At 53.2% G+C, this 27,218-nt stretch overlaps 1 protein-coding gene and 1 long non-coding RNA gene across 9 annotated transcripts; one reads left to right on the top strand and one right to left on the bottom strand.

Annotated features, from left to right (window-relative positions):
- Nucleotides 1-4,893, bottom strand: LOC102548352 (uncharacterized). 2 transcript variants are annotated; one of them, XR_015628111.1, is made up of 4 exons: nt 4,552-4,893; nt 3,148-3,415; nt 2,951-3,045; nt 1-2,227 (listed from the first exon to the last, which is right to left on the bottom strand). It is a non-coding gene; the product is annotated as an uncharacterized LOC102548352 (long non-coding RNA). The 2 variants fall into 2 exon arrangements; XR_015628110.1 differs by lacking the exon at nt 4,552-4,893 and having other exon boundaries at nt 3,148-4,279.
- Plcd1 (phospholipase C, delta 1) lies at nt 4,249-27,080 on the top strand. Of its 7 annotated transcripts, XM_087560473.1 has the most exons (16): nt 12,679-12,741; nt 12,862-13,156; nt 13,262-13,426; nt 16,794-17,022; nt 22,231-22,360; nt 22,450-22,681; nt 23,360-23,561; nt 23,653-23,797; nt 23,874-24,023; nt 24,110-24,268; nt 24,536-24,695; nt 24,873-24,989; nt 25,964-26,142; nt 26,230-26,362; nt 26,444-26,593; nt 26,715-27,080. In XM_087560473.1, the coding sequence occupies exons 2-16, from the start codon at nt 13,018-13,020 to the stop codon at nt 26,798-26,800; spliced, it is 2,376 nt and encodes a 791-aa protein (XP_087416599.1). In that variant the 5' UTR covers nt 12,679-12,741; nt 12,862-13,017; the 3' UTR covers nt 26,801-27,080.
- The last annotated feature ends 138 nt before the right edge of the window (nt 27,081-27,218 follow it).

Here is a 27,218-nt window from a genome sequence, read left to right as displayed (position 1 = left end):
TTAAACAAAAACAAACCACATTTATTTGTGTGTGTGTGTTTGTGTGTGTGTGTGTGTGTGTGTGTGAGAGAGAGAGAGAGAGAGAGAGAGAGAGAGAGAGAGAGAGAGAGAGAGAGCATGTCTTCATGTGGGCACCTGCAGAGGCCAGAAGAGGACATCAGATCCCATGGAACCTAGGTCCTCTGCAAGAGTGACACATGCTCTCAACCTTTCAGTAGCCAAGCCTTCTCTCTAGCCACGAGTGGCTCTGCTCCTGAAAACTTCCTGGATTCTATCACCTTTCATATGCAGAGAACCCTGAGAGGCCCAGGCACCTTTCACCCCTGTGAATGACCTGGTGGCAGGACTCTCTTCCCTCAGGCTTCCTGTTTGCCCTGCTCATCCGTCCATGATGACTTCTTTCAGCTACCAGAGACTTTCCCGTGTGACTCAGTTGAGGTGTTACTTCCAGGGAAGCTAGAAGCACTTGCGAGACCTAACAGGCCTCAGACCTGTTGACTCTCTGTGAACTGCCATCATGACACTGCCATGCATTTCTCCAGTGTGCCACTCTCCTTGAGCCTGCTCCCTCTACCCTGAATCCTTGGCTCCAGGCCTCCCTGTGCCCTACACTCTCACTTCCTTGAGTCTCCTCAGAGCCACCTTCCCACACGAGCCTGCCCCAACAACCCACTTTAAGCCCGTCCTCTTCCTGCTTCACCTCGTGATTATCACACTGATTCCACTGGGATCACTCCTTGTGTTTATTACAGTAGCTCTCTTCTTTCCGTTAAAAATCTGAGCTCCATGACAGCAGGGGGAGGCTTTGGGTTTTTTTGTTTGTTTGTTTGTTTCATTTTTTAATGTATTTTGAACACTGATGATTCATCCCTATGTTTCTATGTACCCAGTGGATGAGAGACTCTTTAACAAATACTTATTGAAAAAAGAAGGGCTGGAGAGATGGCTCAGCGGTGAAGAGCACTGATTGCTCTTCTAGAAGTCCTGAGTTCAAATCCCAGCAACCACAAGGTGGCTCACAACCATCTGTAATGAGATCCACTGCCCTCTTCTGGTGTGTCTGAAGACAGTTAGCTACAGTGTACTTACATATAATAAATAAATCTTAAAAAAGAAAAGAAAATAGAAGTTTTCATTCGGTGAACTGGTGAACTTACCAGAATCACAGGTGAGCCAGAGGCCACTGGGTCACTGGGTCACCTCCCCAGCCTGGGTAAGGGTTCATAAAGACTCCCTGAAGAACTTGCAGCAGCTCCACCAGGGCCCCCTCTCCCTCTGCCGATGTGTTCACTGAATAGAGAAACCTGGGAGAGGCCTTGTAAAATTTTGTGACTTCCTGAGCCTTGCAAGTTTCTTTAGCTTCCTGAGTCTTCCAACCCTCTTTCTCCCTCCAAGAGGGAATTTTTCAGATTAGAGGACATAGCTATGGAACACTTTCCTCAGGACTCACGAAGCATGAAGCACTCCACTTGCTGCGGCTGGGGTAAGCGGAGGAGAACATTGAACACCCACATTAAAAGCTGACTCAGTTCCATTCACTATGAATGCTGATTAACATAATCTCAGGAAGATATCCTCAATTGCTGGGTGTGGGAGCACATGCCTGATCCCGGCATTCAGGAGCAGAGGCATGCAGATCTCGATAGGTTCAGATCTCTACGAGTTTGGGGCCAGCCTGGTCTACAAAGTGAGTTACAGGACAGCTGGGGCTACACAGAGAAACCCTGTCTTGTAAAACCAAAAGATAAAAGAAAAGAAAACCCCCTCAAGGACCCCGTGCTATCCTAAGATTATCAGGGGGGCTGCAACCTTGTAGCCCATGCTGGCATCTGATCCTTGCAACCTTGTAGCCCATGCTGGCATCTGATCCTTGCAACCTTGTAGCCCATGCTGGCATCTGATTCTTGCAACCTTGTAGCCCATGCTGGCATCTGATCTTGCCCGTGAGTGACATCAAGGACGGTCTGAGAGCTTTCCTTGTCATCCCCATCTCTTTGGGCAGATGAACTTCCTGTTTCCTATTGAGGCAGCTGGACCTGGGTCAGGACCTTCCGCACGGAAGTTCACAAAAGCAGGAGTGTGCCCTTAGACCAAGAGCCTCTGTGGCCACCAGGCTACGTCAGACGTAGAGAAAACGGCTATGGGCGGGCAAACTCTAGCTCAGAACCCTCGGCAGGCAGTTATCAGTGCCACACACTCGACATCGTCAGTTTATCCCAGGTTGCTCCTGGTTATAGAGAAGCAAAGTGACTCGATCAGATTCTCACACCAGGAAATTGCAGAGCCGTAAGCAACCCCTTCACCCTGATGCTCCGGAACTTGGGTTCTAAAGACAGGGAGAGGACTGAGTAAACCTCACTGACCTCATTCACCCTGGCTGGTCTTGGTTTGTGTTTCATGGGGGAGGGGCTGAGCAAGACAAGCCCCGGAGCTGACGGTCCTGAAATTTAGCATTCTTGTGCTGATAGTATACATGGCATGTGTACACACCGACTTCAGAGTGAGGCATGGTGTGGGGGCCTAGGGGACTGACTCTAACAGAACAAGTACTGGCTCGAATTCTAGACCTCTTTCACCTGCCCACAGTCACCAGCCCCTTCCCACACACCCACCTTTGCACAGACACTTGAGACTAGGACAGCCAGGGGTTGGGGGTGGGACAATGACTAGAACTCCGCACATAGAGAACAGGTCTCAGCAGCTCTGGGCTCCAAAGAAAGCCTACCACCGAGTGCTATGAGTAACCAGGGTCTCAGGAGAGTTTGCAAAGATTCTGAGTAGAGTAAACACAGCACCCGGCCAGGACTAAGCCCACACAACTGTCCCTGGGTGTTGAGGGCAGAGAAACAGAGTCCAGCCCCTCCAACCCTGTGAGAGAGGTAAAAGTAAGAGGGAAAGATCCAGAAGGGGTGAAAGTCACCCCACAGGTCAGCACTTGAGTGTGGCATACCTCATTTCTGGCAGAACCTGGATGCTTGGGCCAGCTTTGAGTCAGCATGCCCGTTCTGTTTGGCAACCCCAGGCCAGGGAGGGGACACGAGGGAGCTGCAATGCGTGCTGTGGAAGTCAGAAATGGGCCTGTTTCAAGTGAGCTTGGAGTACGGGGGTGGGGTGGGGGGGGTGGGCAGAAGCTTCTGTAAACCTCACCATGGTCGTTTGTGGTAGAGGGAGAGGCCCTAGTGGTGGATCACGCCCTGGCTTGGAGCCCAGGACTCAGAATCAGAGATGACAAGAAGAAACGACGCTGGAGTTGAGGCTGTGCCAACTGCTGGTGTCAGGAATTCTTGGTCTCAGGTGGAGGAGAGGAGCTGGGTCTGAGGAGGCCTGACTCAGGATGAGAGTATCTGCCTGCCAGGATCCAGGGCAGGACCCAGGTGGGAGGTTCCAAGGCTCAAGGAAGACCTGGAGAGTAGGACTTTGGAGAAAGTCAGGGGAGGGAATTTTTCCATCTTGCCCCTTCTCAGGCTCTGTCTACATTGGAGCCCTGCTCATCTCTCATGTAGTACAGCCTTCAGCTTGTGGAACGGAAACCTAGGGGCCTTCATAGGGCATCAGGATGGGGGCTGAATGCCAGACAAGGAGCCAGCCCCACACTGTGGGGTGGGGGGTACACGAATGTCATGTGGTTCTCTAAAACCCAGCCCTAACACTCAGAATCCAGAGACTGCCCTCCACATTTCACAGGCCACTGAGGCCTGCTAGTGCTAGAAGAGAAAGAGCTGAGGTGAGCAGTGAGTCAGGCTAGCCTCTTCAGGCTAACTGCCCTCTATATCAGGGGACCCAGGCCTCCCATCTTCTCCCCTCATTAGGGGGTAAGGGACCTATACCTGCTTGCTATTGCTCCCTATCTCGACGAAAGCACCACTAGCACCCCCGGAAGTGAGAAGTCTCGGAAAGCTAAAGAGAGGGGCCCCTCTCTTGGAAAAAAAAATCTAGCTATTACTCTCCCCAAACGTAGCAACGTGGACCCGGGCAAGCACGCGTTTCTCAGAAGACGCTGGAGCAGGCTGGAGCCGTGATTCCTCCCCCATCACCCCCTCCCGCTAAGACCCGATTCTGATTCTTTCCCACATCACCCACAACCCCAGCGAGGCCAGGCGCCCACAGGCAGGGCGTGGGGCCCGCAGCTCGCGGTAATGACAGGGCCTGTGGGTGGTGGCGGTGGAGGAAGCGGGAGGGATCTGACTATTTCTGGCCGGGCGCACCCAGCTGGCCCGAGCCCCGTCCAGGGTTGGCCAGTCTTCCCGGCCCCCTGCTCCGCGTCCTTTCTCGGTCCCCTGGAGGGGGCGGGGAGAGGCGCGGGTTGGCGGGCCCGGGGGGCGGTACGGTGTCCTGGACCCACCCCCCCGGCCGCCTCCCGCCGCAGTTCAGTTGGGTCCTTGTACCGGCCTGCGCAAGGACCCCAGGCCGCTCGGTTGTTGCTCAAGTGAATCACGCCGGGTCCCCTCCGCCGCGCGCCCCGACGGGCATGGACTCGGGTAGGGACTTCCTGACCCTGCACGGTGAGTGTCCCGCCCGCAGGGGAGACCCTCGGGAAAGCCTGTCCCCTACCCGGGCAGCAGGAATAGTAGCTCCTTCGGCCGCATTTAAACCACCGGAGAGACCAACTCCTTGCCTCTTTGCGGGATCCTGGAAAACCTCAGCCCGCGCTGGGTACAACAACCTTGGGCGTTTCCACTTTCCCCCAAAATGTGGCCGAAGAGATCGGGGAACAGTGCGGACTTCTCTAGGGGATTTCCCCTTATTCTGTTCATAAAAGTCTGGGCTCCTCCGTCCAGATGGCACCAAAGGTCTCGGGGAAGGAAGGGAACAGCATCCTTAGACCACCAAGCTCTCTCTTCAGAAGCTTCCCAAAACACGGGTGCGCCGGAGCGAGTCAGGCCGCGCGGGTGTGGCCGATGAGGGTGTAAGGGGTGGGGCGAGGAGGAGGTGTGCAAGTTTGGCTGAGGTCTGTCTGGCAGCCCTCGCTGCCCAGAACAGAAAACAGCGATGCCAGGGCTGGGAGGAGCTGCGCGATTTTTTTACTGACACCCTCCCACCCCCCCCCATGGCCGGAGTGGGCCAGGTCTCAGCTAGAACAACCTAGCAGCTTGGTCCTTTGTCCAGTCGGCTTTGTTTCTTCCCCTCTGGGCTAGCTCTTCTCCCCACGGCTGTCCCTCTAGCAGAGAGGAAAGCTCAGAGTCCCGGCTGCCGGTCTTAGAAGCATCCAGGGAAGAGAGAGGAACAAGGGAGAGCCACTGTGGGGGAGGGGCTTTGGGGAGTCTTTCCTTCCTGTCTTCTCAGGTCATCTACTAGCTCAGCAAAACCTGTTCCTCTCACATCGATCCACTGCTTAACAGTAGTTCTCACTTTACTCCAGTATCCCTGAGATTGTAGGCTTTTGTGTCTAATTAAACAACGCGTATTTGTGTGTACGAGAGGGGCCAGGGGGTGTGGGTGTATGGAGGTCTGAGGACAACTTGTAGGAATCGATTCCCTCCTACCATGTGGGTTCTAGGGATCAAACGCGGATCTCTGGGCTTTTCAACAATTGCCTTTACCCACTGTGACATCTCACCACCTAGGCTGTATACTTTTTGTTCCCACCGTCCTATGCTCCACTCCCCCACTTGGATGTGTGCCCTGCAGCCAGCCCCCGACCTGTTTTGTGTTTGTCAGTTGACCTAGACTTTGTTGCTGCCAGAGCCCAGTAAGCTTGGGTTTCTCAAAGCCACCTTGTCAGGCTGCGTTCATGCCCCTCCCGCTGCTCCCTCATTCCCTTCAGAGGTCAGAGATACTCCTATAACTGACACACTGGATTCCCACCAGAGGGTCTTCGGCTTGGAGGATAACAGTGGAAGGAGGCTCTGTTCTCAGTCCCCATCTATTAGCAATTACTGGCTACCTACCAGGTCTTTCCCCTGGCCGCCTCCCTCTGGTGCCTCTGACACCACGGTGTCATGGAACGTGGGCCATGAAACAGGCTCTAACCTCAGTGTCTGTGCCCTTGTCCCATTTCTTTCCTGGGTCAGCCTTGATGTCTCCCGTACAGAGGAAGACACAGAGCCTCAGTCTAATGTCACAGGCTTGGCTAGCCTGGCCCACCCTGTTTGAGACCAGCCTCCCAAAGTTGTGACTCAGTCCAGCCTTTCCTGCAGGACTGGAATGTACACTGTGGCCAAGCTGACAGACCTGTGGGCCCAGCGCTTCAAGCGTGGCATCCACAGTGACCGCCTACACAGCAAACCAGATGGGGAGGAAGGTCGGTCAAGGAGGATCAGCAGTGGGCGAGTGTGGTCCCCGTGGCATGGCTTGTACTTGTTAGCTGAGAGGGAGTCTGCATTCCTTTCCACACTGCAGGTCCCGAAGCACTGGTCACTTTCTGGCTTGGGCAGTTGGGGGTTCTGCTGGAGGGACGCCCTCAGTCCCTTCCATTAGCTGGAGACCTATGGACTCACCAGGAGATGAAATGTGGCTTCTGTCCTTACTTCTTACTCATACAGAGGCGATGTTGGATAAAGGCATATATTTGTGAAGACAAACAGCAGAGCCCCCCCCCCCCCCGTCAGATAAGACTTCTAGCTGCCTCTATTTCCTTGCAGCCCCCTCCCCCAACCCCACAAGCCGGGAGTTGTCTGGCAGGGTGAGTAGATGACAGAACAGCACCGAGGGCAAATGTGGCATGAACCAAAGGGTTCTTTCTACCACTGAAGCCTGCTAATGGATACCACAGCTCCCACCTTCTCCTCCTACCTGACCCCTCTCTATTTTAGCTAAGCCTGCGCTGGCATCCTCAGCAGGTCCCCAAAGAGACGTCACCTCCCAGGACCTTTCTCTTCACTGAAGACATTCACCCACACTAACTTGCCCTACACCTGGCCCACCCGCCCTATTGCAAGAGCTGTCCTTCTGTAAAAGGGACGGGGCGTGCGAGGGGGGGGGGAGCCCCAAGAGCCACAGGCTTCAATTCCAGCTTTGCTATTCGCTATGTAACCTTTGCCTTCCTGAGCCTTTTTCTCACCCGTGGGATTGCAATATATTTTTCCACAGAGGATGTTGCCAGGATTACTATTAGCGGGGGCTGGGGACTTAACTTCAGCAGAGTCGCTTGGCAGACGCACATTCCTGGGTTCAGTCCCCAGTCCCTTATAAACCTGGCATAGCGGCACGCGATTATAATCCTAGCATTTGGAAGGTGCCAATCCCCAGCTGCACAGGGATTTGGAGGTCAGCCTGGGATACACGAGATCCTATTTCAGACAAACAAAATTCATGAGTTTAGTAGTTCTGGGTTGCTTCAAAAGCCAAGGACCCAAGAAAAGCGGTCACAGCAAGTAAGGGTGGCCAGCTCCCCACCGGACGAGAGTTAGGCCTGAAAGCCGTCTGCTTTGGGGGTTCTAGGCTCACGACACACATACATTGATCGGTGCTGTTAACTCCTTTGTGTCCCAGGCCACTTGAGGAGTCGGGCAGTCTGTGGATCATCTCAGAACTGCATTCTGTTGTTGTATGGGCTGCTTGAGGTTTGCTGTTTGCTGTTGTTTGGAGGTTTTTTTGTTGTTGTTGTTTGTTTTTGAGGTAGGATCTCCCTTTATACCCTAGGCTGGCCTGCTCGCCATGTGGTATGAGCTGGCCTCAAACTCATAGCAATCCTCCTGCCTCACAATCCTGAGTAACAAACTTAGGATCGTGTTCTTGGATGCATTACATAAAGTGCTGAAGAATTCAGAGACAATACAGCGTATTGAGATTCGATCACATTGGGGCCCAGGCGGTCTTTGCTCTGGTTAAGAACCTCTGTGTAGCTGGGCAGGGGCGGCCCACGCTGTTAATGCCAGCACTTGAGAGACAGAGGTTCTCTGAGTTCAACACCAGCCTGGTCTACAGAAAGCGTTCTAGGAAGTCAGGGTTACGAAGAGAAACCAGTCTTGAACAGACGACAGACAGAAAACCCCTTTACATGTTGCTTTTGGTGTTTGTTACAACATGGGTAGGCTATCCTGTACCCTACTCACCCCCACCTCAGACAAAAGCTTTCCTGTGTCCACATCTCAGTTCATTTCCATTAAAGCTCCTCGCTCATTACTCACACTTCAGTGTGACCATGGGCAACCAACCCACTTGCTCTGTGCTTCGGGGGTTTTTTGTTTTCAGTCTGTTTGTTTGTGCCAAAAACCTGGCTTTGCCAGTGACTCAGTGTTGCTGCTGCAGTGAACCCAGTGGGGACCTCTCCAGGGACAGAGCGGTAAGGGAGGGGTGAGTCAGGCCTCTGGGTGGTGTCCTGACCCTCCTGTAGTGGGCACTCAGTAATTGCAGAGTGAATGAAAGGGAAGTTGTATGGATGAAAGGCCCCAGTGTTCCCGGGCACTCTAGCCACACAGTTCTGCACAGAGTTAGTCTTTCTGATTTATTCTAGGTAAGCCTGCAGATTCCCTTTGAGGGTAGTATCTTTTTCTCCTCCTCCTCCTCCTCCTCCTCCTCCTCCTCCTCCTCCTCCTTCTCATTTTTACTTAAAAAAAAAGATTATTTATTTATTTTATGTATGTGAGTACACTGTCACAGTCTTCAGACACACCAGAAGAGGGCATCAGATCCCATTACAGATGGGTGTGAGCCACCATGTGGTTGATGGGAATTGAACTCAGGACCTCTGGAAGAGAGCAGTCAGTGCCATCTCTCAGCACTACATTTTTTCTTTTTCTTTCTTTCTTTTTTTTTTGGGGGGGGGAATTGCGTTTGTGCCAGGTGGTAATGGCACACACTTTCAACCTGGAGGCAGAGGCAGCCTGGTCTATACAGAGAGAAATACTGTTTCAAGGAGGAAGAGGAACAGGAGGAGCAGAAGGAGCAGGAGGAGGAGCAGGAGGAAGGAGAAGAAGGAAAAGGGGAGGAGGAGGGAGGAGGGGAGGAGAAGGTGGAGGAGGAGGAGGAGGAGGAGGAGGAGGAGAAGGAGAAGAAGAAGAAGAAGAAGAAGAAGAAGAAGAAGAAGAAGAAGAAGAAGAAGAAGAAGAAGAAGAAGAAGAAGAAGAAGAAGAAGAAGAATTATTGCGTTTGCATTTGTTACTTTGGGGATCACACTGCTTAGACATGGAGAAGAAAACCTGGGGGCAGGCAGCAGGCCTAGTCACAACAAATCAGTTGAATAATTGAGGATAGAGATTTGGTGGGTTCCGTTTACTAGCCCGGTCTCCACCTGACCACCTCCACGTCTCTATGTCACCAGGATTCCCTCTGCAGAGCAGTCTTCCCAGTCCTGACGCCTGGCCTATTTTGCAGAGTTGGCGTTGGCATTCCTCCCCAGGTTCTACCGTATACTTTATGCCAGTCCCCACCCTCACACACCCTCTCAAGTGGAGGTTCCGCCCTTCCCTGCCTGGACTCCGCCTTTCCCGAGCAGGAACCTCCCTCCTGGGCTCCTCCTCTCCTTCCGTGTGCTTCCCGGCTGCGACTCCTCCTCGTCGCCTTCCAGGCGGTGGCTGCTAGCCCTCCGGACCTGGGTTATGTCTGGCAGGCTCTGCCACCCTAACCCTCCAGCCACGCTTGCTATTCCAACACCCTGAAGGTGAAAGCACAAATATCCGAATTAAAGGCCACCTCAGCCACACCGCGAGATGGATGCCAACCTTCCTCGTCCCACCTCCTAGATTCTGGTTCCACTTCCTTCGCCTACTTTCTGCTCTCTCCAACCTCCTTAGTCCATGAACCCGCCCCCAGATTTGGCTCCGCCTCCCATGATCTGGCCCCGCCCCCAGGGAGACAGGCCCGCCCCCTCCTCTGAGGTTCTGGCTCCGCCTTCTCAAGGCTAGACAGATGGTCCGACTCCGCCGGCTTCTGAGCTGGGATTTACCAGAGCTGAGGGTTAGGAGAGCACCATGCAGTGTCTGGGGGTCCCGAGTTGCAGACGGAGGAGCGTGAACCGCTCCCGGGAGCTCTACCTACAGGAGCAGAGTCTCAAAGTGGCGGCGCTCAATGGACAGAGACTGGGTAAGGGATGCAGGGGACACCGAGAGCCTACTGCGGGGGAAGAGGACAGCAGCTGGAACAGGACTCTCCTCCCTTTAAGCCTCAGATAATACGTTTAATTCTTCTGCGGGGCAGTGTTTTCTGTGTGGGTGTGGGTGTGGGCTGAGTACTGGGAGAACTAGATAACTGCCCCTTCCAGAGTAGCCCAATTTCCATGCTCCCTACTAACCCCAACCTTTCCTGGTTACAAACTCAGCCCTGGGTGTGTGATCCCCTGTAGAACTGGTAAAACTATGTAGCCCAATGTGGTCTAGTATGATGTAGACCTGAACAAGTGACAGTTGGTGACCCCAGGGTTGGCTAAGTGATTCTGTCCCACTTGGTGATATGGGGATGATAGCGTGTAATGCCATATACCCAAGTGTGGCATTCTGGCACTGTAGGTGTAGCCCTGTGACAGTGTACAGCTAACAGTGGTTGCTCATGACTGATGTGACCCCGTAGCCTAGGGTGATAGAATGGCTGGGTGTCTTTCTGCTGCGGTGTGGGGTTTCTGACGCTGTTACCCGCTGGCTCTGTGTCTTTGAGAGGTGGCTGCCTGTTTCATAGCTCCGACCCCGAGAGCAGGCTGCCTACTTCTGAGTCCCCACTCCACTGTGCAACTTCCTTCAACCTTGATTTCCCCCTCTGTAAAATGGGGATAATGATACTTACTGCCTTTCTACACAGGGCAGTTGAGGGGATTAAACACATGTGCTGCGAACAGTAACTTATTCAAGTATTGGCTGTCATTATGACGGCTGCTGTTATTACTGTGGTGATGACATCCTGTCCTATGTGTGGCGTTCCCGAGTGTGAAAGACAGTAGTACGCGCTCCGTGGGACTTGGGTAGTGTGGGGGTGGTTTGCACACTGTGTCCCTGTGTGCGATGTGTCCGTGAGATTGTTTGTGATCGCGTTGTTTATCTTAGTGGAGCTGTGTATAAACACAGGTTCCAGGCCCACCCAGCACCTTCGTCATTCAGCATGTTGGGAACTCGGACAGATTGTTGGGCGCACTTGGATTCCCACCCTCCGTGTCCTCTACACGGTCGCTTCCCTGTGGGCAAAGATTGGTGAAGACCCTGGGCTCACAGCTCACCTGCCCTCCCAAGGCTGGAAAAGGGGTTCCTACAGACTTTCTACATAAGGGAACAAGAGTCCTGTCGTAGGCCACCCAGAGGCCTTAGAATCAGGAAGCCCTTCCCACTCCATGGAGATCCTCGCTCAGATTTCCCAGTTCCTAGAGGGTGGGAGCTGTCATCCTACTGGAGCTTATCACTGTCTGACCCCACAGACTGGGCCACAGCCCGGGCCACTGCTGGCTCCAAGACAGGATAACCTTGTCATCCCTTCACAGTGTTTTCCAGAACGAGAGGGGTGGGGGTTGCTTTCCTTTTCCCAGAAGCCCCCATTCTCATCTGAGCTGTTAGCAGGAGCTTGCTTAACAGTGTCCAACTCAGGGGGCAGGGTATTGACAGATGGTCAGGAGCCGCCCCTCCTAGTGTACCTCAGCCCGAGAAGAGACAGTGGGGTCTCCCAGCAGAGGCCAGCAGTGGCCTTCTACTCTGATGGTCTGGAAAATCCCTAACCTTCCCTCCATGTGAGACACTCTCTGCGAGCCCCATCTCTCCTCCAAGGTCTCCCCACACTGAAGGAGGTGACCGTACTGAGGTAGAGCATCTAGCAGTGGGCAGACGCACGGGACAAAGGTGGTGGGGTGTGGGATGACTGTCATCTCGAAGAACTGGCAAGAATGCTTTCTGGGATACTGTTCTCACTCCAGGGCAGATAAGGGAACATGCGCGCGGGGGCGGGTAATGGGGCTCCTAAAGCTACAGGGAATAGATGTTCTCACAAAAGCAGGAAGCTGATGAGGGATAAGGAAGAGGTGGGTGAGTGAAGCCTGGTCCATATTGGCTTGTAGATAATGTGTTGAAGGCACATCATGGACTAACTGGGAGGGGATGTCAGAGGTAGAGGGTCTAGGCCCAACAAGGAAGCCTGTGGCTTTGTGATGTTTTCTCCAAGACAAGCATAGATTCTGGCCCGTCAAACAGGATGGTTGGTGTCTCTGATGCCTCTTTTCTGTTGGGTCGCGTAGTTTTAGGGACATGTTTACTTGTCCAGTTGGCTTTCAACAGATCTGGCTGCTGGACTGTGTGTGATGTAAACACCCGTGAGTGTGTGTGCCCACCCCACCTTAGGTATCTACCTCTGTTTCGCACTGGTGCATTGTGAAAGTACAGGGTGCAGATTGATCTCCTTAATCATCCTCAGTATAGAGTCTGTGTGCGGATGAAGACCCCTAAGGGGCTCGGCGTCCTCCTGGTGTCTCCTGCCCGGCTCTGTCAGGAGAGAGGACCCTGAGTCCTCACTCCAGAGCCCAGGACTCAGGTCAAGCCACACAGCTGGGCAGGAATGGGTCAAGTTGAGGTCTGTCCTCCCCGTGAGCCCTGTCTCAGCTTCTGAAAAGATTGAGCTGTGTCTTAAAGGAGCTGTTTCCTGAGGGAGCCCAGACCCAGGGCAATCAGTGGCTGGGGTCCTATAGGAAAGACAGGGCCATTCCAGCAGGCTAAACACAGGCCATAGTGGTCTCTTCTGGGGGCAAATATCTGAGAATGGCTTGAGCAGATTTTAGTCAGAGTTTGGGGGCAGGGACACAGGGGAGGGAGTGTCTGGAATAGCGCGGCCCCAGGGATTCCCATGGCAGCAAACCCTGAGGTCACACAGCTGGTCAGGAAGTGTGCCGGATCTGAGGTACAGATACTGTCGATACTGTTGGAGCCATTGGAGGTGGGAGGTATTTGGCTCTGCGGGCCTGGGTTGATTTCCAGCTGCGTTGGTCACTCTCCTCCTCTCCTCTGCTTTCTCTTTTAGCCCCGGGTCACCTTGCTCTGAACCAGGCCATTTCCCAGATTGCTCAGGAACTGTCGGCTCTTTGAGCTGTGCTCATTCAGGTTTTAGACAAGTCACGGTGTCTAAGTGTGGTCTTGAGGCACAGAGTATAGCACAGTGGTCAAACATTTGTCTGCTATGGGTACAGATGCCCCAGGTTCCATGGATCCTCAACGTTGGGCCAGAGAGTGTGATCTTAAGTGGGCCTTCCCTGTGAAGGAGGCAGGGGACTGGCCGGTTGAGTCCAAGGGAGAAGGGGCGAGTGAGGATGAGGCCGGTGAGAACCGGCTCTGATTGGGCAGGGGACAGGACCTGTGTGGGGGCTGATGCTAAGAGGGACACTGTGGAGACGGTGACATCTCACCAATGTTGCCTCTCCCAGGGCTCCAGGATGACCCGGACCTTCAGGCCCTTCTGAAGGGCAGCCAGCTTCTGAAGGTGAAGTCCAGCTCGTGGCGTAGGGAACGCTTCTACAAGCTACAGGAGGACTGCAAGACCATCTGGCAGGAATCTCGAAAGGTCATGAGGTCCCCGGAGTCGCAGCTGTGTGAGTACCCCAGGGTCTCGTGGTGGGCTTGGTACAGGGTAGGGTGGAGGCCAGTCATGGACCGTGACCACAGGTGGGCCATGCGTGAGGAGCAAAAGGAAGAAACTTAGGTTGCTGGGGTCAAGAAAAGATTGTTGTTAAATCATTTGTAGGGAAACCAAGGTTAGGCTGGTCACAGAGTAGCCTTAGGGGTTAATGGAAGGTGAACATACCCGACCACAGATGGGGACAGCCAGGCTGAAAAGCAACTGTGGAGCTGGACGGGGTGGTTTGAAATGTGTTGGTGCCACCCAGACAGTGGGTGGATCAGTGTGATAGGGCCAAAAGCAAGGCCCAAAGTCCGGGGACAGAGATAGTACTTCCGTCCCAGTGGCTGGTATGTAAGGTGGGGCTCAGGAGACTTTAACTCTCCTGGGACTTGAGCCATGGGAGGCTGGGGTGGAGCACAGGAGGGAGAGGAAGGAGGGCTGGGTACTGCCCAGGGATCTAAAGCTGAGGAGTGGGTGGGCGAATGGAGACAGCCTCCTGAGAGGTTTGGGGTAGTTTTGGAGACATGCCCTTCAGTGCAGGAGCTCCCCGAAAGTTCTGTACCAGAGAAGTATCCTTTACACCTTTGCTGAGGGCGGGGTGGGGTGGGGTGGGGCCATGTTAGCCAAGTGCTAGCTCACCATTAGAACTCTGACAATGGGCTAGGCTCCAGCCTGTCCTGTCTGACATTGTCAACCTCCAGCTCCAAGATTCTTGAATTCCCACTGCTAGAATTAAAGGCATGGGCCACCGTGTGGTGTTTGTTCTTTTTTGTTTGTTTATTTGTTTATTCTTTTTAAAAATAAATTTATTTATTTTATATGTATATATGCATAAAGACACCGTGGCTGTCTTCAGACACACCAGAAGAGGGCATCGGTTCCCATTGCAGATGGCTGTGAGCTACCATGTGGTTGCTGGGATTTGAACTCAGGACCTCTGGAAGAGAAGTCAGTGCTCTTAACCACTGAGCCATCTCTCCAGCCCCATCTCTCCAGCCGGAGCTCACACAGCCGGAGCTAGCCTTACTGTGTAGCCAAGGGCCGCACTCACCTTGCATCCTAAGGATAGATTCCTGAACCCCCTGCTGTAGCCTCCTGGTGCGCTCCCTTTGAGGTTGGGACTCTAAAGTCCCAGAAATCCCTCTGAGGGTTGGGGAGGTAGCTCCATTGGTAGAGCACTCACCCAGCATGCAAGGAGCCCTGCGCTGAGTCCCCAGCACAAACTGGGTGTGGCGGCACATGCTTGTAACCTTGGTATATGGGGGGAGTAGAGGCAGGAGGATCAGACGTTCAAGGTCATCTTCATCATTGTAAAGAGTTTAAGACCAGCTTAGAAACACGGATCCCTGTCACCAAAACAAACAAACAAAACGGGAAAACCACCTTGAGACTCAGCTCTGCCTCAACTAATGGCTCCTAGCACAGGAGTGAACCTCCTGACCTTGCCAGTGTCTGTGAAGCCCGACAGGTTCCTACACTGGGCTCCTGTCCTGACATGGGGTTTCTGGTTAGCTACTGGTGGATGGGGGTGGGTGGGGACCGAGGGCTTTCTCTGGAGTCGTGGTGGGTACATTTGAAGGTGCATTTAGTGCTTGGAGGAGGACAGGGGAAGGGGCAAGAAGAGAAGGCCCCTCCCTATGCTCATCCAGTAGCAGCTCACTCAGGCCAGCACCCTGTAAGCAGGTGAGGAAGCCAAGTTGAGATGGGGGTCAGATGCTACGGGGGAGGCTCGCTTCCAACCCACAGAGACTGTCATAGGCCTCATGTGTAGCAGAACTTGTTTGTAGTTATTTTTCCCAGGGAAGGGTTGAGGTTCTTGCACACAATGGCACCTTACCTCTGAGAGAACTGAGTCCAAATAATGGAGGGGTAACAGGTTCTCCGGTTTCTCTTTGTCTCTGCATCTCAGTACCTCCCAGTGCCCACTCTTTGTTCCGGGTAGTGTTATCAGCAGCAGAGGCAGCTGGCTTTTCTCTCCCTGGGCCTGGGGGCTCCAAGGCCCAGGCTTCCTGTTTTCATTCCTGACCCAGCATGGCTCAGCTGCCTCGTATGGGGCAAAGAGGGATTAACCGGGGATATGTTCTGCATCCCAGATGGTGCTGGGTCATGGGTCCCCACTCTTCAGAGCCTATGACCCAGTCGAGGCACATGGCAGAAGGCAAGTGTAGCCCTGAGGCCCCTGGGGACTCAGGGGAGGAGGGGTTTGGGGAGGATCCAGGCTGAATGGAGGAGAAAGGCTGAAGATGGATGTGACAGGGGTAGTCCTGCTGTGGGGAGGCTCAGCACGAGTGCTCTGGTAAGGTTGGCTCTCAGCCAGGTTGCGGGGGGGGGGGGGGGGATATATTCGGGTGGCAGCGTAGAAGGTCTTGTTCGTCCCTGAAGCTTGGGAGACTGGCTGTGATGTGAAGGCTCTCCCAGCCTGAGGGTAGAATGATGTAATATCTTCTAGACCCTCAGGAATAGCATAGTGAACCCCTATGGACAGTGAGCCCCCTATTGGATGATGTCTAACCTGCTGGGGTGGCCTTGTCTGTCCCTTCCACTGAGCCCCGAGGTCTCGGATCCCTCAGTACAGTAGAACTCAGCCTCTCCAGAGACAGGCCCACGAGGACAGAACCCTGACTCCGTCTCCTTGTCCTGCCCAGCTCTCTCAGAGATGCAGACTGGCTTCTGCTCTGCCTTTTTGGGCCCTGGGAGGTGGGGCCTTTCTATTCCTTTCTGCCAAAGGACGTCCCGAAGCCAGAACCCATGCAGTCACACACAGGGTAAACACATTGCCTTTCTCTCTGGCTTCGGGATTCTGTCCCTAGACCCCAGAGCCAGGACTGTCCGAAGTGGTCAGAAAAGGGACCCGAAGACTGTGATAGCTGTGGGGGCTCAAAGACCAGAGTGGTCTGGAGAGTGCGTGACTTCTCTCTGTCACAAGATCCACCGTGGAGTGTCTCAAAGAGGCCTGCTTCAGACCTCAACTGCTACCTGGTTCCTTCATTTCTGTGGCCACGGACCTGGGTCCTTGCTGCCCTTCTTTTTTTTTTTTTTTCTTTTTTTTCGGAGCTGGGGACCGAACCTAGGGCCTTGCGCTTGCTAGGCAAGCGCGCTCTACCACTGAGCTAAATCCCCAACCCCGTCGCTGCCCTTCTTATCCTAAGATCTCTGACTCTGTGTCTCCCCGTGTATGCTCTGCTTGCAAAGTGTTTGCGTTCTTCTACTCTGCCCTCCCACCCTTCTCCCGGACCCACGCTGAGCCCCCGGTCTGGCTTGTGACACTAGGCTGTGTTCTCCTCGTGGTCTTGGCTGTGCCAGAGGCAGCCATTTACCTCACAGCCTGTTCTTTGCAGTCTCCATCGAGGACATTCAGGAGGTACGGATGGGACACCGCACAGAAGGCCTGGAGAAGTTTGCCCGAGACATCCCCGAGGATCGATGCTTCTCCATTGTCTTCAAGGACCAGCGCAACACCCTAGACCTCATTGCCCCATCACCAGCTGACGCTCAGCACTGGGTGCAGGGCCTGCGCAAGATCATCCACCACTCCGGCTCCATGGACCAGCGGCAGAAGCTGCAGCAGTATCCTCCTGGGGGCGGTGGGTCCTGGCTGGGCGTGGGATGCGTTACGGTGTGCTGCCGTAACAAAAGTGCCAGAGTGTGTCGGATCCTGTGCAGGTTGCTGTGATTGATACTTGGCAAAAGCAAACCAGGAGAAGAGGGGTTTATTGTATGTTTCAGGGGAATGCAGTCCACCGCTGCAGGAAAGGCGTGCGGTAGGAACTCGGGGCCGCGGGTCACTCCGTGCCTTCAGTCAGGAAGCGCAGAGAAAGAGGAGAACACTGGTGTGCAACTCACTTCCTTCCCCTTCTTACTCAACCTGAGACTCCAGGGAATGAACTACGTTTCTCTCTCCATTTAATCTCTGGACACTCCCTCAAAGGCACACCCAACCGGGCACTGCAGGGACTGGGTGGCTTGCCTGACACCAGTGAATTTCTTCGGGTACTAGCATGGCTGGTTCTGGCGAGGGCCCTCTCCCTTGCTTGCAGGTGGCTACCTTTTCTCACTCTGACCTCTCATGAAAAGAGAAGCTCTCGCCTACAGGCACTAAACCTTTGGTCAGGGTCCCACCTTCAAGTCCTCATCTAACTCAAATTACCTTCCAAAGACTCCTGTCGCAGAAATCGTCGTACAAAGGGTTGCTATTTTTTTCAACTGTGAATTTTAGGAATTCTTGTTTTAACCCGAGGCAGAAGGAAAAGTGGGAAAGGGCTTCTGACCCAAGGCCAACACCTTGGTCTCCCTGATTCTCTCTGTGAGCAGTGTGGAGGCAGGCGCCTGGGAAGTGGGGTGGGGTGGGACAGAGGTGGGGTGATGCAGTCATGTCTTCAGGGTCACTGCCCTCGAGGACACTGAAGGCCATGACACTCTCCTGAGCCATGTCTCGGGGAGCGATACTGGGACCCCGGCGTCCTGATCTGCTTTCGGGCTGACTTGCGGATCAGTCCGGACTAACCGATCCTGCTTCAGTGTGAGACAAGGCTGTGGCCGGCTCTCATTTTTGTTTGCCTGAGGCAGGTTCTGGACTGGAACATGTGATCCTCCTGCCTCTTGAGTGCAGGGATTACAGCCTTTCCCATCATGCTCTGCAGCGTCCACTTTTATGACAGCTTTATAGAGGGATAATCCACATACCATAAAGTTAACCCACGTGCTGAGCCTAGGGCTGGGACAGTGGTTCAGTCGGTCGGTGACTTGCTGTGCAAACATGGTTTGTGCTGAGTTTGAGCACAGCACACATGGGAAAGCCAGGAGGGGGTGGGGCTGGGGAGGTGATGCGGTTCAGTGGTTAAGAACTTACACAGCTCTTTCGGAGGATCCAAGTTTGGTTCCCAGCACCCATGTAGCTAGCTCACTATGGCCTGCCTGGCAATCAGCTTCAGGGAATCTGATTGATGCCTCTGGCCTCTGAGGGGTACCTGCACTCATGTGCACACATCTACACACACACACACACACACACACACACACACACACACACACACTAAAATAAAATAAAAATTTAAAGCCAGGTGTGGTGTGCACGTAACCTCAGCAAAACAGGTGGATCCTTGGTCAACCAGCCTAGACTAAAAAGTGAGTTCCAGGCCAGCAAGAGATCTTATCTCAGGGGACAAGGCAGATAGTACCCAAGGACCAGCATGACCAGCCTTTAGTCTCCACATGTACACGCGTGTACACGAACAGACACACATGCCACTGTTGAACCTGACCCCATGTGTTTTCACATACTTAGAGTTGTGCTTTCGTTCCCATCCCGAGGTTAGAGCATCATTGCCCTCTCCTGCCCCACAAGCCCCATTAGTGTCTTTCGTATTTTCCCCCAAAGCCAGGCCTAGATCACCCCCATCTGCTTCCGAATATGTCGCCCTCTGTGGACTTGCCTTCGATGAAGAGGCCCTGCAGCCTCTCCTGAGTGGCTTCTTCCTCCTAGCGTGTGTTTCATTCTCTCTGCACCCCATTTTAAGTGTGCTTCTGTTTTGCCTGCTTGTATGTCCATGCCTGGGGCCAGTGGAGACCAGAAAAAGGTGTTGGGTCCTTTGAAACTGGAGATACATGCTGTTGTGAGCTGTCATGTGGGTGCTAGGGACTGAACCCCCGTTCCTCTGGGAAAGCATCCAGCGCTCTTAACCACCGAGCCATTCCTCCAGCCCCTTGCTCTGGTTTTAAGTGTGTCTCTGTCTCTGTGCGTGCGCATTATGTCCATATGTGTGCAGTGCCTGCAGAGGTCGGAAGAAGACACTGGATCCCTGGAGTTCAGTTAGGAGCCATTGTGAACAGCCCCATTAGGTGTTGAGAGCGAACTCTGGTCTTCTTAGCCATCTCTCCGCAACCCCTCCCCTCTTAACTTTTTGAAAACCAGCCAAATCATTTCCCAAAGAGGTTCCAACAGTTCAAATCCCCACAGCAGTGAAGTGGTGTGGGGCCCATTTCACATCCGTGACATCACTAACCTGTAGGTTTCTCGCTGGTTGTAGATACGCTCTTGGCTGTGAAGTAAATCTCTGGTTTATCTTCTGCTCTGTTTTGTGCGTGCTATGAGATAGGAAATCTAATTTTTCTTTACATTTGGATATGCAGTTGTCCCAGCCCTGTGCATGGAGACTTTTTTTTTTAAAAAAGATTTATTATACATAAGTACAGTGTCTCTGTCTTCAGACAACAGAAGAGGGCTTCAGATCCCATTACAGATGGTTGTGAGCCACCACGTGGGAATTGAACTCAGGACCTCTGGAAGAGCAATCAGTGCTCTTAACCTCTGAGCCATCTCTCCAGCCGGAGACTTACTTTTTTATAATTATTTTCATTACATTAGTTATTTATTGTATATGATTGCATACTTGTCACTGGTGTGTGTGGAGGTCAGAGGATAACTTGTGGGGGTTGGCCCTCTCCTACCATATGGGGATCAAACTCGGTTGTCAGGAACCTGTGCTTGCTGTGCCAGCTCCTGGGCCCGAAATAATCCTGTTGAGTATCCCATTGAATTGTCCCTTGGCTGTGACAATGCGTATTTACTCTTGACTTAGTTCTGCCCACTTGTCTGTCTGTCTGTCCTTCCATGCAGTACCCCTGCACTCTCTCATCTCCCATACCTTTGTCGTTAGCTTCATAATCAGCAAGGGTGAGTTGTCCGTGTCTGTTCTTTGTTTCTCAAGATTGGTTTGGCCAGTCTGAGACTGGTGGCTTCCCTTGTGCATTTTAAGGTCAGTTTCTGTCACTTTGTTGAAAAGAAGTTAACATCATTTGATAGGGATCATAGGTCAATCTGGAGACCTTTCAGTATGAAATGTCTTTTGATCCGTGGATATGGTCAGGTGTCTTTCCATTTGATTATTTCTTTTTCCACATGCTGAAGATTCGCTCTGTGTGTGTGTGTGTGTATGTGTGTGTGTGTGTGTGTGCGTGTGTGTGTATCTCCTCAAGTCTATAGTGTGTGTGTATGTATGTATGTCCACAAGTCTATAGTGTGTGTGCATGTGTGTGTATGTGTGTGTGTGTGTGTGTGTGTATGTGTGTGTCCACAAGTCTATAGTGCCTGCAGAAGCCAGGTTACAGGTGGTTGTGAGCCATCTGATGAGGACATGGGATCTTAGTGTAAAACCAGCGAACAGTCTTGTGTGCTGAGCCATCTCTCCAGTCCCTAGTATTTTCCCATTTCTTTTTTTTTTTTTTTTTCTCTTTTTTTCGGAGCTGGGGACTGAACCCAGGGCCTTGTGCTTGCTAGGCAAGCGCTCTACCACTGAGCTAAATCCCTAACCCCCCCCCATTTCTTTTAATAATGTTTTGTGCCTCTCAGAATTTTAAGTTTTATACTTTTAAAAAAATTTCAGATAATCTTAATAATTTTGGTGCTATTGTAAGTTGTGTAGCCCTGGCTGTCCTGGAACTCAGTCTGTAGACCAGGCTATCCTGGAATTCAGAGATCCGTCTGCCTCTGTCTCCCGAGTGCTAGGATTAAAGGCACCACTGCCTGGCACAGGTGTGTGTCTTAGGTTTTCTTGTCGTTTTATTTTGGCTTGTCCGTTTTGAGACAGAATCTCAGGTGGCTCAGGCTACCCTGAAATTGTCTATGTGGCTAAGGATGACCCAGAACTCCTGATTCTTCTGCCACAACCTCCTTCCAGGGTACTGAGATTACAGGACGTACAGGCCTGGCCTGGGGCTTAGACTTTTTAAAAGTTATATAATATTTCTTATGCTGCCTGTGCTGTTGTTTCATGTATAATTAAATTTCAATGTCTTTTTTTTTTCTTTTTGTAACACACACCCATGAAGTTCATCCTCTTGTCTGACTCAGTGCTCTAATTGTGAGGACTGTGCTGGGAACCTCGTCCCTCCTCATCCTTTCCTCAGAGTCTGAAGGGAGAAAGTGGGGGTGGTGTGGTGTGTGTGTGTGCATGTGTGTGTGTGCGCGTGCATGTGTGTATGTGTGTGTGCATGCGTGTGTGCGTGCGTGTGTGTATGTGTGTGTATGTGTGTGTTTATGTGCGCCTGTGCAAGTGCATGCGTGCGTGCGTGCGTGCGTGCGTGCGTGTGTGTGTGTGTATGCACGAGTTGTCCCAGACAGGATGACTTGATCCGGGTTTGAGTTTGCGTGGGATTTTGCCACTTTCTGATCAGTGTCTGGAGATGTGTGTTTCCAGCCTCAGGTACTGGAGGAACGCTAGCCGTGTGAGAGACTCAGGCTGATATTAGCCCAGCAAGGAGTTAGGGGAGTGATCAGGCGGGGGGGGGGGGGGGTGTTATTGACTGGGTTCCTTCTCTGTAGTCTAAATTGTCTGCAGTGAGCCTTTTTTATAGTAAATATTTTCAAATGCCATCAGGCTTCAGAATGAACAAACAAACAAACAAACAAACAAAAAAGACCCTTAGCTGGGCCTGGTGGTGCAATCCTGTAATCCTAGCTACTCAAGGAGATGAGGCAGGGGGATCACCAGTTCAAGGCCTAATGGGACTAAAGAGAATAATTTGAACAGCTCCTGACTTAAAATACAAAGTAAATGCAGGATTGCGGTGGAGTGCTGTGTCAGACCCTGCTCAGTCCCTAGCACCAAACAAACAAACCAACAAGCAAGAGAAGCAAGGGAAAGGCGGGGTAAGAACCACGTTAAGGAAGGTTTCAGAGTCCGGTCCCTGCTTTGTGTTCACGTGACCCCGGGCTTCGCAAAGCTGGGATCCTGGTGGGCATCTGGCTGCTGTGTGTTTTCCTGACTGCTCACCCAGCTGGATTCACTCCTGCTTGCGAAAGGCTGATAAAAACAAGGACAACAAGATGAACTTCAAGGAGCTGAAGGACTTCCTGAAGGAGCTCAACATCCAGGTGGATGACGGCTACGCCAGGAAGATCTTCAGGGTGAGCTGGCTCTGTGTGGGGCTTTGGGGCTGTGGGCCTGGCCTGAGGCCAGCTCTGAGCCCCGCCCACGGGCTGTGCCGGTCTTGCAGGAATGTGACCACTCCCAGACAGACTCGCTGGAGGATGAGGAGATTGAGACCTTCTACAAGATGCTGACCCAGCGCGCAGAGATCGACCGTGCTTTTGAGGAGGCCGCAGGATCCGCGGAGACCCTGTCGGTGGAGAGGCTAGTGACGTTTCTGCAGCACCAGCAGCGGGAGGAGGAGGCAGGGCCAGCCTTGGCCCTCTCTCTCATTGAGCGCTACGAGCCCAGTGAGACTGGTGAGGGCCCAACTGTCCCAGACCCAGTGGCTGGGAGACATTGATGGAACTACAGACAGACAGACATGCTGGAGGGAACCAGCCCCAGGGTTGCTGACCAGTGTGTGGCTATCCCATGTAAGCAGGTGGATGGGAGAAAGAGCTCAGTGTCTGCCCTGTCTGGGCCTCGTTTTCTTCCCGTTCCTTCCTCAAGGGCCATTGAGCATTCCTGCCCCAAGACATAGAAAGAAGCGGCTGACAGAGCCAAGGTTGTACTCTTACTTCTTCGTTAGACACAGCTTCCGTCCAGCTTTGAGACATGATCTAGGGAAGACAAGAAGTGCTCAACGCTTCGGGCCAGCCTGGTTAGCTTAGTGAGACCCAGTCTCAAAGTACAGAGTTAAAGGAGGACTTGGGGACTTGGCTCAGTGGTACAGTGCTGTGTAAGACCCCGTGGTTGGTGTTCAGTCCGAGGGACACAGAGGAGGCGATACCCTGCTTTTGGGCCTTTTAGAATAGGGGGAAGGAGAAGAGATAGTGCTTCACTACATTGTAACCACAGTCTCACCAGGAGGCCCCGACTTCAGCTCCTCAGAGCTGCAGAGGACTGGGTGGGCAGGCGGAGTGGAGAAAAGACTTTTCTTTTCACAGTGGTGGGCAGATAACCCTGACTGGAAATGGTGGCTTCTTCCTACCTAGCCAAGGCCCAGCGGCAGATGACCAAGGATGGCTTCCTCATGTACTTGCTGTCGGCTGACGGTAACGCCTTCAGCCTGGCACACCGCCGTGTCTACCAGGACATGGACCAGCCACTGAGTCACTACTTAGTGTCTTCTTCCCACAACACCTACCTGCTGGAAGACCAGCTCACAGGGCCCAGCAGCACGGAGGCCTACATCCGGTGTGGCCCGGGGAACGGTTAGGGGTAAGATGGGGTGGGACCCGGGACAGGACCTGGAGGGTCCTAGCCTAGTTGTCACCACTCTCTGCAGGGCTCTGTGCAAAGGCTGCCGGTGCTTGGAGCTCGACTGCTGGGATGGTCCCAACCAGGAACCCATCATCTACCATGGCTACACTTTTACCTCTAAGATACTTTTCTGTGACGTGCTCAGGGCCATCAGGGACTATGCCTTCAAGGTTGGCCGTGCCCGTGGGAGGGAGGAGAGGACAGGAGGGGTGGACGGTCCCTTCTAACTCATCTTGGGGCTTCTAGGCATCCCCCTACCCAGTCATCCTGTCCCTGGAGAACCACTGTAGCCTGGAGCAACAACGAGTCATGGCCCGTCACCTGAGGGCTATCCTGGGGCCCATGCTGTTGGACCAGCCACTGGATGGGGTTACCTCGAGCCTGCCTTCACCTGAGGTATGGAGTGGACGCCCTTAAGGTGGGGAAGTGAAGCTGGCTTGGAGGCCTATGTGGGTCTTGACCAGTCAGCTGTGCGTCCCCAGCAACTGAAGGGCAAGATCCTGTTGAAAGGGAAGAAGCTGGGAGGGCTGCTGCCTGCTGGAGGGGAGAATGGGTCCGAAGCCACTGACGTGTCTGACGAGGATGAGGCTGCTGAAATGGAGGACGAGGCTGTGCGCAGCCAAGTGCAACACAAGCCCAAGGTTCTAGGGGAAGCCGTGGGGGTGGGGCGGCCCCAGGCCCTTTCCACCCCGTTGCCCACGGGACGGTCACCTTGCCTTGGTTTTTCTGTGGCTGCCATTCAGACCCTCTGCCCCTCCTCTCTCTCTGTCTGTCTCTCTCTCCTCTCTCTCTCTCTCTCTCTCTCTCTCTCTCTCTCTCTCTCTCTCTCTCTCGTCTGGGTTTCTGGTACTCAGTGCCCACCTTGTCCTGCCCTGTGGCTCTAACCCGGGCCTCCTCGCGGCCTCCAGGAGGATAAACTAAAGCTGGTGCCGGAGCTCTCCGACATGATCATTTACTGCAAGAGCGTCCACTTTGGTGGCTTCTCCAGTCCTGGCACCTCTGGGCAGGCATTCTATGAGATGGCTTCCTTCTCTGAGAGCCGTGCCCTCCGGTTGCTGCAAGAATCAGGTGAGCCCTTGTCCTTGCAGGCACATGATCCAGGCCATCTGGATGGTCAAGACCCAGCCCTGCAGGGCCCCAAGTTGGCACGCCCTGCTTTGTGTCCAGACAGAACTGGTGGGGTGGGTAGGTGTATTTTTAGCCCACCGAGGCCTTCACTGCTGACTCCACACCGCCTGTTCTCAGGAAATGGTTTTGTCCGTCATAACGTGAGCTGTCTGAGCAGGATCTACCCGGCTGGGTGGAGAACAGATTCCTCCAACTACAGTCCTGTGGAGATGTGGAACGGGGGCTGCCAGATTGGTACGGAGCAGCTGGGGTTGGGGGGAGGTTAGAGAGAGCACTTGGCCTTGATGGCCAGAGCTCTGAAGGTCATAGGATGAGGGGTCTGGGGGGCCTGGGAAGGTTTGGATGCCAGCCAAGAGCTGAGCATGGGGTCACACCTGTCAATCCAGCACTTTCCAGGTGGGGGTGGGGTGGGTGGGTCAGGAGTTCAGGGTTATCCTTGGCTACTTAGTGAGTTCGAGGCCAGCCTGGGCTACATGAGACCCTGTCTCAAACCCCAACAAAAGAGGCTGGGGAGATGACTCAGCCAGCAAAATGTCTTCCATACAAGCAGGCAGTCCTGTGTCGGGATTCCTACCCACGTAAAAGCACAGGGGTGATGACACATAGCCTGTAATCAGCACTAACGAACAAGGCTCAGGGACTGGAGAGATGGCTCAGTGGTTAAGAGCTCTGACTGCTCTTCCAAAGGTCCTGAGTTCAAATCCCAGCAACCACATGGTGGCTCACAACCATCTGTAATGGGATATGATGCCCTCTTCTGGTGTGTCTGAAGACAGCTGCAGCGTACTTATATATAATAAATAAAATAAATCTTTAAAAAAAAAAAAAAGAACAAGGCTCAGACAGGCCAAGCTCTGAGCTCGCTGGCCAGCCGGCCCAGATGATTCAGTAGGAACCCTGTCTCAAAAACTAAAGTGAAGACCAATTGAGAAAGATGCCAGGCCTTGACCTTTGGCCTCCGCAAGTACATGCAAATGTACACAAGCACACACTCACATGAACACACACCTATATTACACACGACATCACACACAATAGATCACATGGTCAGTGTGGTGGGTCTTGGGTGCCGGGAGGGCAGGAGACACCGGACCACTGGATCCTGCTCTAACTCACATAGGAACCCACATGCTAGTGCACTCTGAGCAGGCTGGGCTTGAGGACTCTGGGGCCAACCCACAGCTTGTGACTGCTCTGTTCCCCTGTAGTGGCTCTGAACTTCCAAACCCCTGGGCCAGAAATGGATGTTTACCTTGGCTGCTTCCAGGACAATGGAGGCTGTGGGTATGTGCTGAAACCCGCCTTTCTGAGAGACCCCAACACCACCTTCAACTCACGTGCCCTGACTCAGGGGCCCTGGTGGGCTCCGAAGAGGCTCCGTGTCCGGGTATGGCCAGACACAGGGGGAGTGGCAACCTCTGGAAATCCCTTCCTGCTCGCTGTAATCCTGAACGCTGTCTCCACCTTTCCTTAGATCATCTCTGGACAGCAGCTGCCAAAGGTCAATAAGAATAAGAATTCTATCGTGGACCCCAAGGTGATCGTGGAGATCCATGGCGTGGGCCGGGACACGGCTAGCCGTCAGACAGCAGTTATTACCAATAATGGTATAGTATGCGTTGGGTCGGCGTTGGGCCAGGCTGCTGGTACCGTTGGCCCCGCTGTTGATATGGTTTCTGACCTTCTAGGTTTCAACCCACGGTGGGACATGGAGTTTGAGTTTGAGGTAACAGTGCCTGACCTTGCCCTCGTACGCTTCATGGTAGAGGATTATGATTCCTCTTCTAAGAACGACTTTATTGGCCAGAGTACTATCCCCTGGAACAGCCTCAAGCAGGGTGAGCATTGGAGGGGAGGAGCCTGCCAGGGACAGTGGGCGGGGCCTGGCTTCTCCACACCCACAGCGCGCTATGCCTTTAGCATCCTCTCTCAGTGACCAGAATCGTCCTTTCCCACCAGGGTACCGCCATGTCCACCTCTTGTCTAAGAATGGAGACCAGCATCCATCAGCCACACTTTTTGTGAAGATCTCCATCCAGGACTAAGCCCGGGGGTCTGATGCAGTCCGACCTGAGTGAGTGGAGCTGTGTCCGCACCTCGGCCAAGGCTGACATTATTGCACCGACCTCTGGCGCGGAGCCTGAGGCCCTGAACTGCCTTCAGTGCCAACACATCGCTTGAGCTTCTGCCTCTCTGGAGGCCCAGGAGTGGTCCGATCCCCGGAGCGCTCCAAAATTCCGTTAGGAACAACACTGCATCCCTCTCCCTACCCTCTAGCTGTCTTTATGGATACGTTTTTATAAAAAAAAAAAATCAAAAGATCAATGCTTGTAGTCTCTTTACAAAGACACCAGAGCGTCCCTCAAGGTCTACATGCATATCCCTGCCCACCGTCATGGGGTCATGTGAAGCAAGCAGTCGGAAGGGATCCCTTCCAAGGAGAATGGTATCCCAAAGTGCCAC

Source organism: Rattus norvegicus, chromosome 8, assembly GCF_021556685.1.
Source record: "Rattus norvegicus strain SHRSP/BbbUtx chromosome 8, alternate assembly SHRSP_T2T, whole genome shotgun sequence".
NCBI lineage: Eukaryota > Metazoa > Chordata > Mammalia > Rodentia > Muridae > Rattus > Rattus norvegicus.
This window is presented reverse-complemented; position numbering and strand designations above follow the sequence as displayed.